This window comes from Pan troglodytes, chromosome 3, assembly GCF_028858775.2.
Source record: "Pan troglodytes isolate AG18354 chromosome 3, NHGRI_mPanTro3-v2.0_pri, whole genome shotgun sequence".
Classification (NCBI taxonomy): domain Eukaryota; kingdom Metazoa; phylum Chordata; class Mammalia; order Primates; family Hominidae; genus Pan; species Pan troglodytes.
Window position 1 is genome coordinate 177,803,365 of NC_072401.2, and position 14,570 is coordinate 177,817,934.

Consider the following 14,570-nt stretch of genomic DNA (forward strand, 5'->3'; position numbering starts at 1 on the left):
GCTTACATAGCTACTTTATAGGAATATTACAGTCAATATTTTATAAGAATAATTGATTTATAGGTTAATACTGCTTTATCTGCTTTATGAGCTTGGAGGGGAATGATGATCCTACCCAGCTTCTATGCAACTGAAGAAATTATTTTCTTATTGAGCAAGCTTGCTATGGCATACCTGATTCGCGGAAATGAACTGGAGTTGGCAGTCTGTGTGGGCACAGTACTAGGAGAGTCTGCAGCACCAGCAACCCACTATGCCTTAGAATTACTGGCGAGAAAGTGCATGATGATTTCAGTATGGTAAGAATTTTGAAATTCAAAGAATAATTTCATAGTGATGGAATACATTTTTAAAACATTATAAATTCCATTTGATAAGATATGCATTGGGAGAATATAGGATCACCTTGTTTATAAAGGATAAGATTGTGGAAGGAAATAATGATATAACAATGTCATAATGATGAGAACTATCATGGTTGTATAATGAAATCTGCCATGATCCATTCTGAAGTAGCCCAGTTGTAATTCCGTAGTGTTTCAAGCACTTAAAGTATCATGAGACAACAAATGTGCTCTTCTTAAGATGATCAGAACACATATTCCCACATCTTAAAATTCCACATATCTACACTTTTTCTTGTCAGATCTTGTGTCCTATTTTAAATTTGTACAATAAAGTCACTTATATAAAGCAACAACAAAAAATGGTTTTGCTGGACACTTGAAACAGGACACCTCCCCCAGACTCTGGCAATACCCAAAGAAAGAGACCCTGGGAATTACCTGGGGTAGCCCGGAAATCCAGGGCAAAGCAATTCCAGCTCATATCTGCAGAGCCCTGGCCTTAAGTCAAACAATCCATTATTACGGAGGCTCTATTAGGAAATACGGGATTCCGTCATTCCTTAGATGTTTATTGAATAAAGATTATTTTAGATTTTTATCTTTTCTTTCTCTCAAATACTTAGGATCTCAAGAAGTTTCTAAATGAATTTGTTTATCACGACTATGACCTTTCCCCATTGCAAGTCCCATGCACACACACACCACCCTGGAGGTGGAGCTATACAGATGACTATAACTATTGAACACCACAGGTGGTAATGATAATAATAAATACTAATTAACACTTCTATACTGTTTACTCTGTGCCAAGCACGATTTTAAGTACTTTATATGTAAAAATTCACTAGGTTCTATGTGGTAGGTTTTAATTTTCCTGAGGTCACAGTAAGTGGTAGAGCCAAGATTCAAAGCTACATAAATCAGCTCTGAAGTTTGCATTCTTAGCTGTCAGACTACTTGGGGTGAGCATCCCTAATCCAAAAATCCAAAATCCAAAATGCTCCAATATCCAAAACCTTTCAGGTGTTGACCTGACAATCATAAGTGGAAAATTCCACATGAAAGTACTTAACACAAAAATTTGTTTAATGCACAAATTATTAAAAATATTTTATAAATTACCTTCAGGCTGTGTGGATAAGGTGTATATGAAACATAAATACATTTTGTATTTAGACTTGGGTCCCATCCCTTAGATATCTTATTATGTATTTGCAAATATTCTAAAATCCAAAAAAGTCTGAAATCTGAAACACCTTTGGTCCCAAGCGTTTCAGATGAGGGATACCCAACCTGTACCACTTTCTTATCTGCAGCCAACTCGGGAAAAGAACAACACTTACGTTCTTCTTTTTTGTCTGAATCTGAAGGTTTTATAGTGAATCAGGAATTTCGAAGTTGTTTTAATTTTTACATATATCTTACAGTAATGTAAGAGCTCCCTTCCCCCACTAAAATGTAGCAGTACCCTACCATCAGTTTCAGACTTCAGTGTACTTAATGGTGACTCTCCTCTGAGAGTATCTAGTTATCTCTCTATCAAGAGCTATAATAGTCAATTACCTAGGGACTTGCCTTCGTCTCAAAGCATGAAGCCTAATTCAAATTATTTATTCATGAAGGTGGCTGATTTCATGCTAAAAGTCATCATCAGATGAAAGGGGATTTGTTTTTAAAAAGTGAAGGTAAAAAGCAGTAAAAGGGCCAAGCACAGTGGCTCACGCCTGTAATCCCAGCACTTTGTGAGGCCAAGGTGGGTGGATCACCTGAGGTCAGGAGTTCAAGACCAGCCTGGCCAACATGGTGAAACCCCATCTCTAAAATACAAAAAAAAAAAAAAAAACCCGTTACTAAAAATACAAAAATAAAAAATAAAAAAATTAGCCAGGCATGGTGGCAGGCACCTGTAATACCATCTACTTGGGAGTCTGAGGCAGGAGAATCACTTGAACTCAGGCGATGGAGGTTGCAGTCAGCCAAGATCATGCCACTGCACTCCAGCCTGGGCAACAAGAGTGAAACTTCGTCTCAAGGAAAAAAAAAATTTGGCAGCAAAAGAGAAATACAGTATACAGTTGACCCTTGAACAATATGAGGGTTAGGGGTGCCAACCCCCCAAGCAGTCCAAAATCCATCTATATCTTCTAACTCCCTCAAAACTTAACTACTAATAGCCTACTCTTGACTGGAAGCCTTACTGATAACATTAACAGTCAATTAACAGATATTTTGTATCCTTTATGTATTATATACTGTATTCTTACAATAAAGTAAACTGGAGAATAGAAAATGTTATTAAGAAAATCGTAAGGAAGAGAAATCAATTTACTATGCATTAAGTGGAAGCGGGTCATCATAAAGGTCTTCATCTACATCTGCTTCCTACTGAGCAGTTCAAACTCATAACATTGTATGTTACATAATATGATTAAACATTTTTCAATTAACTATATGTCTTAATTACTTTTAAGATAAAACAAACTTCTTCCTTGTAACGCCCCCACCCCAACAATTCTTTTTTAATATATCCATAGATAAGTGTAACAGAAACTAGGAAACAGTTTAAATGTGGTACTGATTAGCTCTACTTTCAGGAGAAAGCTGTAATCCTCCTGGCTATTAGTAGAGCTGCACAGATTTTTTAAAAGATAGCTACATCATTTACAAAGATGTGCATAATTTTTAAGCTATAAACAGCTCATTTTTTTTACATTTACTGTAAAAGTCTGTTTCTTTGTGGTATTCATCGTATAATCATGGTATTCGTATTTAATATTTTCCTTTAGCTTTCCATGTGTTGGATACAGGTATTATCTACTTTTATTTAAGAACATATTCCTTTAAAATGTATATACTCCTTTATTTTATTATTTGAATACTATCTCTGTATTAAGAAATATTTATCAACTATTTTCACATTGTTTTATGGTATGCCAATTCACGTGTAATTTATAGCACATGAAACCTGACTACAAAGTAATGAGAAAAGTTCCTATAATCACTGATGATTTTATACTTAAAAGTTGTACAATAAATGAACTGTGATTTCCTGCAATACCAAATAATAGCTAACTCAGCTAAGCAGAATGAAATATCTCTTCTGATAGTGAAATTTTATATTTTAGATCATTCAATTGGTCTATATCATTTTTATATGTACATTTTTCCCCATTTGTGTACTGAACTTTCAAAAAAGAGTGAATTTGATTAACATTGAAGGAAATTAGCTGGCCTTGCTAAAATTTCACTGTATGAAGATGTAATTCTACATTAAGAAAGTCAAATTTTGTCTATAGTTCAATGAAGTTTGAATAGAATTTTAGCACAGCTATTTTATACACAGTAAAAACAAATGATAATTTCTATATTTTCATGGACGTTATTTAAAACTATGAAATTTTGATAAGAGGAAACACATGACATCATTCATACATTTTAGCATGAACAGCTAAACTACTCTAACTTGGAACCTGCCCAATGTAATAGAAAATGTGGCAGTTTGGAAAGATATTATGTGTAATTTTTAATGGCTAGAGGAAAATAATAGGAAAAATTATTGTAATCTTTTATCAATTCTCTTTTGACATTATCTAGAAAACTATTTATTAGTAAAATGATGATTTATCAAAATATTTTATGTAAAAAACTTCACTAAAGTTTTTCTTATTCTAAAAACATTAAAGTAAGCCTAATTGAAAATGTTACTGTCCTGATAGTTTGTGACGTGTGTGTATTTTTTACTTTTAGTAAAACTTTGGATTTCACACCAGAGCTTGCCAATTGTCTTTATTCCTATTCTATATTCATTATATTCTTAATTAAGCACCTCTTAAGTTTTAAAAAAGAATTGATTTACTTAAATGACTAATGTAGATTTTACTGACGTTTTCACAAAGAAGATGAAGTGTAGGGTTTTACTCCCAGAGGCCCCAGCACACAGCCTTATAAATTCTTATGTGAAATATCTCCTATTCTAATGTCACCTCTTCTGTATGGCTATATATCAATTTTTTAAAAACAATATCTTGAATTATTGAAAGTTAAGTGTTTTCTCAGTTATGATGTATGCATCCATTTACTCCTCACCTAGTGATTTGAAGAGGATTTTACAGAAAATATTTTAATATAAATCTTCTAAGTACATACCATTTTATATTTTTAAAACCCTCAGTTGCTTTAGTCCACTGATTGGATCTTTAATAAGTAAATAGGCCAGTCTCGGTGGCTCATGCCTGTAATCCCAACACTTTGGGAGGCCAAGGTGGGTGGATCACTGGAAGCCAGGAGTTTGAGATCAGCCTGGCCAACATGGTGAAACCCTGTCTCTACTAAAAATACAAAAATTGCCCGGGCATGGTGGCACGCGCCTGTAATCCCAGCTACTCAGGAGGCTGAGGCACAAAAATTGCTTGAACCCAGGAGGCAAAGGTTGCAGTGAGCTGAGATTGCACCACTGCACTCCAGCCTGGGCGACAGAGGGAATGAGACTATGCCTCAAAAGAAAAAAAAAGGGAAATAAGAAAACTATCTTTAATTTCCACTTATCATTTAAGAAATATGTGGGATACCCAAAATTATGAACTTAACTCAATATTCTACTGGTTTCACTGATCTGGCTGATACAATTTATCAATATTGACAAGCATAACAAAAGTTGACGAGAGTTAACTTTCACAATGTTTGCTTTATAATTCACTCCAAAGAACATATTCAAAACTACTTAGATTAGAGAATTATTCTGTAATGATAAAATTAATTATAAGTATGTTAAGACTTATGTATGTAAAGTTTAGTTTTTAATATTTAGGAATTTATAAATACATTTGTTGTTCATGACCTTTGGTTTGGGTAATCTGCATTTACAGTAGTTTCAAAATTAAGTAGGCTATTAATACTGTTTGTGTAAATTGAAAAGCAAGAGTGGTATATTATATGAATTGCCCTTCTTTGAGATAGTTATGAATGTTATTTTTAAATCTTCTCCTCAGTGAAGTGTCCCCTTTTGTTACATTAACAGGAATTTGGCAGCCGATCTTCTTCTGATGATTCCTGATAATGAACTACATTTAATAAAACTCTGTGCTTTCTACCCAGGATGTACTGAAGAGATAAATGACCTTCATGATAAGGTATGCTGATGATGTTAAATATTCTGGTTTGGAATGCAGTGCTATGATTTAATTAATTGTAGGTTCAAGCAAATAGAGATGCATGCAGAGAAACAAATGTGTGGTCCCTTTGGGGTACCTACAAGTACAACAAAAGTGTTGTACAATAGGAGGTAACATTTACTGAACTTCTGCTATGTGCTTGGCACTATTGTAAATCTTTACATGTATTTGTATCTTCATTCTCATAAAACTTTGAAAAGCATGGGATAATTATACAAAGAAAACTCAGAGAAGGTAAGGAATTTGCCCAAATTAGTTAGCGGTGGAGTGAGAATTTCAACTTCAGCAAGTCTAACTCCAAATCCCAAATGTTTTCCACTGTACACTTTGCATATTGAAGTATGTTGTAAGATAAATTTTTAAAATAGACAACTTAGAATCCTTAAAAGAATTAATGAAATATAATGAAATTTACATGCATTTTTCCAAAGTGCTTTAAAAATACTCATCTGCAGAATATAGGAATCTATGCATCAATATTATATACAAAAACAACCAAAATGTTCAATAGGAAGATTATTTATATCAAATTACAGTACTTTTCTATATTTCAGTGCTATTAATCCATTAAAAATCATGAAGCTCTATTTTTATTGGCATGATACATGGCTATGAAACAGTTAAATAGAAAGCAGATCACAAAACTATGCATATGCCATATGATTTTGGTTTGAAAATAAATGTGAATGTACGTATTTATTTATGTTTATAGATATTTAGGAGGATACAGTTTCTTTTAAGAAAATGATAAGATATAAGTACAATATTTTCTCATCTTGAACTTCTAAAATAATGAAGTTTTTCACTTATTTGAACCGTGATTTTTTTATCCCTAGTGGGTGAGTATCCCTATTCATTAAGCAACAGATATTTTCTGAGTATTGTATTAATACAGACTGGCCAAAAGTGTGTGTGTGAATGACAACGTGTGGGTGGATATGTGTATGTGAATGTGTTTGTGTAGAGACGCGGAAAATACTTGTGAAAGGATAAATGTCCAAAATTACCAGTGGGTTGTGAGATGATGGGATATTTTAACTACTTTATACACTTTGTAGTCTGTGAATTATTTTTTTTAAAAGCAGTGCTTTGTTTTTTTAACATGACAACTAAAAGCTATTTTACATTGAAATTAAAATGCATATGAAAGAAAGTAGGAGTTTTTTAATTATACATTAACTGGTAGTGTTTGAATGTACACTAACAGCTATCCTCTGAGGCAGAAGGTGCAGATGTTAATATCAAGACTCAGAGAGGCTAAATGGCTTGTCTAAGCTTTAAGACTTAAACTAATGACCTCACTTATTATTTTCAGATTTTAAAGATGTTTCCATAAATATATGCTCTTAATTCAAATAATTTTATTTATATCATTTAGGACAACTTTAATAAGAAAACCACACTAGTAATAGGAAAAATTTAGTGTATGTACTATTTTTTTATTCCTATAAACTTTACTAACATTGTTGTCAAATCAATTATTTTTTCTTTTTTTTTTTTTTTTGACATCGAATTTCACTCTTGTTGCCCAGGCTGGAGTGCAATGGCACGAGCTCGGATCAGTGCAACCTCTGCCTGCTGGGTTCAAGCGATTCTCCTGCCCCACCCTCCCAAGTAGCTGGGATTACAGGCATGCACCATCACACCCAGCTAATTTTGTATTTTTAGTAGAGACAGGGTTTCACCATGTTGGTCAGCCTAGTCTCAAACTCCTGACCTCAGGTGATCCACCTGCCTCAGCCTCCCAAAGTGTTGGCATTACAGACATGAGCCACCACGCCCGGCCAAATCAATTATTTTCTAGTGCAAGCTACACACAGTAGAAGAATATAGGCAGTTAGCTAAGACCGCTTTTAATGATAGGGCTAGAATATTATTCACCTCGTCTTTTCATCACACATTCTAAAAGGATATAATTAGACTTTCTGTTCAGACTTCATTAATATCTTTTTAGAAAGACTAGTGAGTATGTGTAAAAGTGTTAATAACTGAACAATTTCACAAGTACAGATGCTCCTCGACTTACCATGGGGTTACAATGGGTAAATCTATCATAAGTCAAAAATATTCTAAGTCAAAAATACATTTAACACACCTAACCTACCAAACATCATAGCTTAACCTAGCCTTCCTTAAACGTGCTCAGAGCACTTACATTAGGCTACAGTTGGACAAAGTCATCTAACACAAAGCCTATTTCATAATAATGTCTCATGTAATTTAATGAATACCGTACAAAAAGTGAAAAACAGAATGGTGGTGTGTGTACTCACAGTACAGTTTCTACTGAATGCATGTTGCTTTTACACTACCATAAAGTCAAAACATAAGTTGGGGACTGTCTGTAACACGAAAAACTATATATTCACATATGAGGTACTTATATAACTTTTAGAATTTTAAAATAGGATAAAAATCACAAGGATGATCATCTTACTCTTTCTTCTTCTTATAGTCTATTTTAAAATGATATTTAAATGGGAGTGATTTCTTATTTCCTCTATGCCATGAGCATATATCAAGGTGAAGAACCTATGTCTCTATCTAGCCAAGCACAGTACCTACCCTATAGTAGCTGCTTTGTAAATAACTGGCATTTCATGAATAAGGATGGGGAAACAATATCAAACGTTATATATATGAGAGCCCCGTTAATTCAGTTTGTTGTAATTTGTTTGAGAGAGAGATTGAGATGTAAAATGTTCATTTTACCTAATTTTTAAATAAGAAATTTGAAAGGATTAATTGAATGTATTAATAAATAAATTGAAACAAACCATGAAACTATTTTATCCACATTGTTTAGCAACAAACTTGAACATTTAAGCTTCAACAATTATAAACACATCAGAATTTGATATAAAAGGTAACTTAATGCTTACCTACATTATAAGGAAGCAGACCAACTTACTTGAGAGAGGATCAGACTCTCAGTTTTAACAGAAAAAGAATTTTTTTTGAATGAGGAATGTGGCTTTTTATTTTATAGTAATGAAATTTCATGGATGAAAAAATCTCCATTTCATGGCATTTCAAAATGTCAAAGCTAAAAACTTTTAGAGCTTCTACATTTTTTGTGTCTCTGAAATAAGGTTGCTTTGTTTCAAAAGCCAAGTGACGTTAAATTACAGTGTAGAGGACATGTAATAATGCACACCCTTTATGTTTGGTGCATTTAATGTCGTTTTTGCGCCGTTATGGTCAGTATATTTTTTCTAACATAATTAATTTCATCATTTGGGTGCTAAATGGCATTTGTGGGTACTAATTCCAGTATCACAATCAGGACAATTTACTTCTATTTCTTCTATTAGGTATTTGTGTGATGGAAAACTACTAACTCATTAACTAATATCCCCTCTTACTGTTTTTAGATCTTAAAGGTATTTCCATAAATATATTCTCTTAATTCAAATAATTTCATTTACATCTATTTTAGATAACTTTAATAAGAAAACCATACTAGGAAAGCTGAAAGTATTTTGTACTTACACTATTGCTTTTATCCGTTTGAATTTTAGTAACATTGTTTTCAAATCAATTATTTTCTAGTGTAAGCTACCCACAGTGGAAGAATGTATGCAGTTAGCTGAGACAGCCCATGCAGATGACAATATATTTGAAACTGTAAAATATTACTTGTTAAGTCAAGAACCTGAAAAAGCCCTTCCTATTGGTATTAGCTTTGTTAAAGGTAAGTAATTAGTTGGTAGTAGAATTTTAAATATACTCATTTATTTGATCTTTGTTTTCATATTGATGATTGTTTTAATTCATTTTTGCATTGCTATAAAGAAATACCTGAGGCTGGGTAATTTATAAAGAAAGTAGATTTATTGGCTCATGGTTCTGCAGGCTGTACCGGAAGCATGGCACTGGTATCTGCTCAGCTTCAGGTGAGGCCTCAGGAAACTTTTAGTCATGGCAGAAGGTGGTGCAGGAGCAGGCATATCACTTGGTGAGAGCAGGGGCAGAGAGAAGGGATGAAGAGAGAGAGGAAGGGAGGTGCCACGCTCTTAAACACTCAGATCTCGTGTGGACTCAGAACAAGAATTCACTCATCACCAAGGGGATTGCACTAAGCCATTCATGAGGAATCCACCTCCATAATCCAAACACCTCCCTACTCCAACATTGGGGATTGCATTTCAACATGAGCTCTAGAGAGAACGAACATCCAAACTATATCAATGATCAACTTAAAATCAAGAACTAGTCATCCTAAATTTAAAAAGGAGAGTGATCCTGATGTGAAATATGGCATCTCTTCTGATTTTATGGTATGGGGACCTGAGAGAGGATAAATAGGAAAATACTTGTGATCTAGAAAATAAAGAGGTAAGTAGGACTGACTGACAGAAAATTAATTATATAAGTTAAAAATGGATGAATAAATTTTGAGACTGTTATTTAATGAATCTTCCATCTGGTTTAATTTTTCCAGAATACATCAGTAGCTCAGACTGGACTTTGGATACCATATACCCTGTTCTTGACCTACTGAGCTATATTCGTACTGAAAAATTACTCTTGCATACATGTACTGAGTGAGTATTTTTTCTGCAAAATATATAAGTGAATCTGTTTGATAATTTTAAAGTGGCTCCATTGTTTTTGGTATTCAGATCGGGAAATAGGATTATCTTGGACAGGTAGCTACACTTGTAGAAATATTATATTTTTGTTTGTTATATATTTTTTTTCTTTGTTTTGAGACGAGGTCTTGCTCTGTCACCCAGGCTGGAGTGCAGTGGCGTGATCTCAGCTCACTGCAAGCTCCACCTCCTGGGTTCACGCCATTCTCCTGCCTCAGCCTCCCGCGTAGCTGGTACTACAGGCGCCCGCCACCATGCCTGGCTAATTTTTGTATTTTTAGTAGAGACGGGGTTTTACCATGTTGGCCAGGATGGTCTCGATCTCCTGACCTCGTGATCCACCCACCTCGGCCTCCCAAAGTGCTGGGATTACAGGCATGAGCCACTGCGCCTGGCCGTTTGTTATGTTTTTAAGAAAAAAAATGTAGAGGTCAACTTGAAACAGAGTATTAAATATTAGTGGTCCCACTTAATAATATCTAGTATGTGTATGTTTATATATGTACACACACATGCACACCTGGTTTAAAGAAAGCAAGTTCAAAGCTTTTGGACCTCAAGTCCTTAAGAAACTCATGGTCATATTTGTTAAATATCCATTGTATGCAAAGCACCATACTGAGCTTGTGGGAAAGAAGTAAAATTGCTGGAAAGTACAAAATAGACATCATCCCTGGATTCAGGTACTATTAAAAGACATTATTATCTATATAACTAAAGCCCTCAGAGACTCTTGTATAATTTACAAGAGAGGCTTTGGGCTCTTTTTGTTTTAAAGCCTAAATGGAAAAAATGATGCAGCAGCCTGGGAGACTGGCTAACTCCCTCAGCAAGAATGCAGAAGACGTTCTTTACTGTGAGTCTACACGGTATTCCAGGACTCCCTCCACCTGACCAAAGGAGCTATTTAGGGATAAATTACATGAAGAAACAGCCAGGAAATACAGAACAGCAAGTAGGCAACAGTGAAATACTATTTAAATGTGCTTATTTTATAGTCTAATTGATGGTATAGCATAAATATCTGAATAGGAATTAAGAACTGGTGAATAATTTTCCTTAAGTTTAGAAAATTTTCTAAACATATATTGCTATAAATGTCACCTTTCAGAAGATATAAAGTACATGAACTGTGTGTATCAGTAATGTTCTATGCCTCAAATTGTGGAATTTATAAAAATAAATATATTCTCTTTTAGAGCTCGAAATGAGTTGCTGATATTATGTGGTTACATTGGTGCATTACTGGCTATCAGAAGACAGTACCAAAGCATTGTTCCAGCACTTTATGAGTACACAAGGTAAAAAAGGTTTTTTCCTCCATCATGACATTAGAGCAATTTCTCTTGCTAAGATGGATAGTCTCTAAGTGGATTATACAAAGTATCAAATATATTATTACTCAGCGTGTGCTTTATAATAAAGCAGCACATAAATTAGGGATGCATTGGGCTGTAAATAATAATAATTTGAATACTAGCTTAAACTCCTAGGGTTTATTGATCTTTCATGTCAAGACACTTGAGACAGGCATTCTAAGGCTTTTACTGCCGTGCAGTGATTTCTTCAAGGACCTGATACTCCCTTCTTTCCACTATGACATTTTTGGATTATTTCCTCTTGCTTGAGTATCCCATGGTTAGAAGATAGATGCTAGCCCTCCATGAATTACGACTACATTCTGAGTAGGAAAGAGGTAAGAGTGAAAGAGACCACAAAGGACTTTCTCCTGGCAAGACCATTTTATTCAGGAAGGAAAGTCCTCCTTAGGGTTTTATGCCCACATCTCACTAAAAGAAAATAGGAAACTGAATATTTTAGCTTTTCAATCTCTACAGCAGAAAAGGCAGAGTAAAGGGAGTTTGTAAGTAGCAGGTTACTATTTTAATATTTTATATTCAGGCATAACCTGTTAGCCATACTCCTACATTTTATAACAACTTGTTTAACTTCAGCCCTTGTACTTAAAACTTCTTATACTATAAAATAAAATTCACGGTGCCTTCCATAAAAACCTTCTTCCGAGTCTAGTAGTTAGCTAAATGGCTTAGTAGGTGACCATTTTAACAAATGCAGAGGGTCTGTGGTTAAGCAGTCTTTTGTTTGTTTGTTTGTTTGTTTGTTTGTTTTTGAGATGGAGTCTCTCTCTGTCTCCCAGGCTGGAGTGCAGTGGCACAATCTCAGCCCACTGCAACCTCCGCCTCCCAAGTTCACACCATTCTCCTGCCTCAGCCTCCCGAGTAGCTGGGACTACAGGTGCCCGCCACCACGCCCGGCTAGTTTTTTGTATTTTTTTAGTAGAGACGGGGTTTCACCATGTTAGCCAGGATGGTCTCGATCTCCTGACCTCGTGATCTGCCTGCCTCGGCCTCCCAAAGTGCTGGGATTACAGGCGTGAGCCACCATGCCCGGCCGGTTAAGCAGTTTTTCTGAGTTCATATGTGGCAGAGGATTCTAAGAGAAACAGGTTTTCTCATTCCTAACTTCTCCCTATTGCGTAGGTGAAGCACTAGCTGTCACCTAGTACAAATAAGGAATAATATGGAATTAATACTATCAGCATGCTCAGGGAAAAATCTCTTTCTACATAGGTAGCATAACCAAAATTGGAAAGCAACATTTAACAGTATTAAAAAATATTATAGGAGCAGTAGGATATATCACATAGATGTAAAATAATGTTTAATATGTTCAGCTATATATAATGATAAAAGTAAAGAGAAAAATTTTTAATTAAGCATTAAATTAATATCAAAAAGAAAAAGAACGGTTTTTATTTGCAAGGGCAGGAGAGACTTGAGAGAATGTGACTAAGTTTAGGGAATGTGTTAGCTTAGAAAGAGAAATTAATAATTTCCTAATATTAAAGAATGTATCGTCTCTGACAATTCCATCTTTGTTGTCTTGCTGCTTATAATTATTTTCTTGACCCACTAAATATGTGAGTCCCCAAAGTTTCATTCTCTCGTCCTCTGCTTCCCTTTTTCCTCCTCTCCATCCCACTCTCCTCCCACGGCTCCACTCCCTCCCGTCTCCTTTCTATACGGTGTCCTTCAGAAACCTCACCACTTTTCAGCTTCACCTATCACCTCTATGGAGGTAACTCAGTGTCTTATATTCAGGCATAGCCTACTCTTCAAACTCCTATGTGTATATTCAGCAGCTTGCTAAACTCCAGCCTAAAGTCAGTATGCTCAGAATTCAAATCATCTTTCTTCTCAAATCTCCTTCTCCTGTGTTCTCTTTCCGTCATTCAAGATTAAATGATCAGGGTCATGGTTAAGTGTTCTCTCTCACTGCGGCTATTATTTAACATCACTTAACTTGTCCAACCATTCTTCATACATTATGCAGTTCATTTATTTATCCACTCACTCATTTACTCATCCACCCAATGTTTATTGAATAACTTTGACTTGCCAGGGACTGTGCTAAATATACAGGTGAGCATATATACGCATATACTAGAAAATATTCTATATGTATATTATATATAATGTATAATGTCTGTATACAGAAATATATAAATCTAAAATCACATTTAAAGTTTGTTTGCTTTTTCTGATATCTTAGTTTTTGGTATCAGATGTTAATTTCCTTTTCACACGTTCAGTCAGCTATTAAAACGTCGGGAGGTGTCAGTACCTTTAAAAATTGAATATCTTTCTGAGGAATTGGATGCATGGAGAGCTTGCACACAGTCCACCAACAGGTGAGCAAATATGATATAAAAATTGGAATGCAGAAGGTATTTGATGTTATAGACAAACTTGTTGGACGTATGTGTGGTCTCATTAATTTTAGCAGAATAATGAATCTTGATTTGTTTGGCATATATGCAGTAATAATTTACAATACCGTACTTTTCTGCCATTTAGTCCTTTGTTTTACTATAAATTAAGTCTAAAGGGATTTGTCTCCATCAATAAAGGGGAACTAAATAATCATCAGGGATAATTTCTAATCTAAACATCAAAAATTCTGTGATTCGACAAAATGAAATTTTGACATCTGTTGAAAACATAGATCATTAGAAGACTCTCCGTATACACCCCCTTCTGATTCACAAAGAATGATTTATGCAACTTTATTAAAGAGACTAAAAGAAGAGTCACTGAAAGGAATTATTGGACCAGATTATGTGACTGGATCAAATCTTCCAAGTCATTCTGATATTCACATTTCTTGTCTTACGGGATTAAAAATCCAGGTAAAGCCTAACATCAGACATAACATGTGCATTTCACCATTTTACGTGTTTACTTTTTGAAATGATATCTTAAAATAAGCCTAATTTGGATAAAAGTAGGTAATTTAGGACTGGGGCCCAGTAAGGAAATATTACCTCTAGTGCTTCCATAGTTAGTACAAGTGGCCTCTTTCTGCCTAAAATAAATTCAGATACAATCATTGTACTGACTCTTACCACAGAAGCAATTCATGTAATATGTATACTT

At 34.6% G+C, this 14,570-nt stretch overlaps 1 protein-coding gene across 14 annotated transcripts in view; it reads left to right on the plus strand.

The window, feature by feature from the left end:
• WDR17 (WD repeat domain 17) overlaps window positions 1-14,570 on the plus strand; it is a 118,766-nt gene that overhangs the window by 97,493 nt on the left and 6,703 nt on the right. For 7 of the 14 annotated variants that reach the window (XR_010156756.1, XR_010156757.1, XR_679916.5 and 4 more), the window contains 8 exons: window positions 160-299; window positions 3,134-3,154; window positions 5,365-5,476; window positions 9,071-9,212; window positions 9,963-10,065; window positions 11,313-11,414; window positions 13,727-13,825; window positions 14,140-14,323. Coding sequence is in view for 6 of the 14 variants with exons in the window: in XM_009448593.5 (XP_009446868.2) it covers window positions 160-299; window positions 3,134-3,154; window positions 5,365-5,476; window positions 9,071-9,212; window positions 9,963-10,065; window positions 11,313-11,414; window positions 13,727-13,825; window positions 14,140-14,323 (903 nt within the window). In the remaining 8 variants the exon portion in view is untranslated. Of the gene's footprint in view, window positions 1-159; window positions 300-3,133; window positions 3,155-5,364; window positions 5,477-9,070; window positions 9,213-9,962; window positions 10,066-10,891; window positions 11,069-11,312; window positions 11,415-13,726; window positions 13,826-14,139; window positions 14,324-14,570 lie in introns of all 14 variants that reach the window. The other 7 variants (XR_008547666.2, XR_010156753.1, XM_003310574.6 and 4 more) reach the window with 4 other exon arrangements.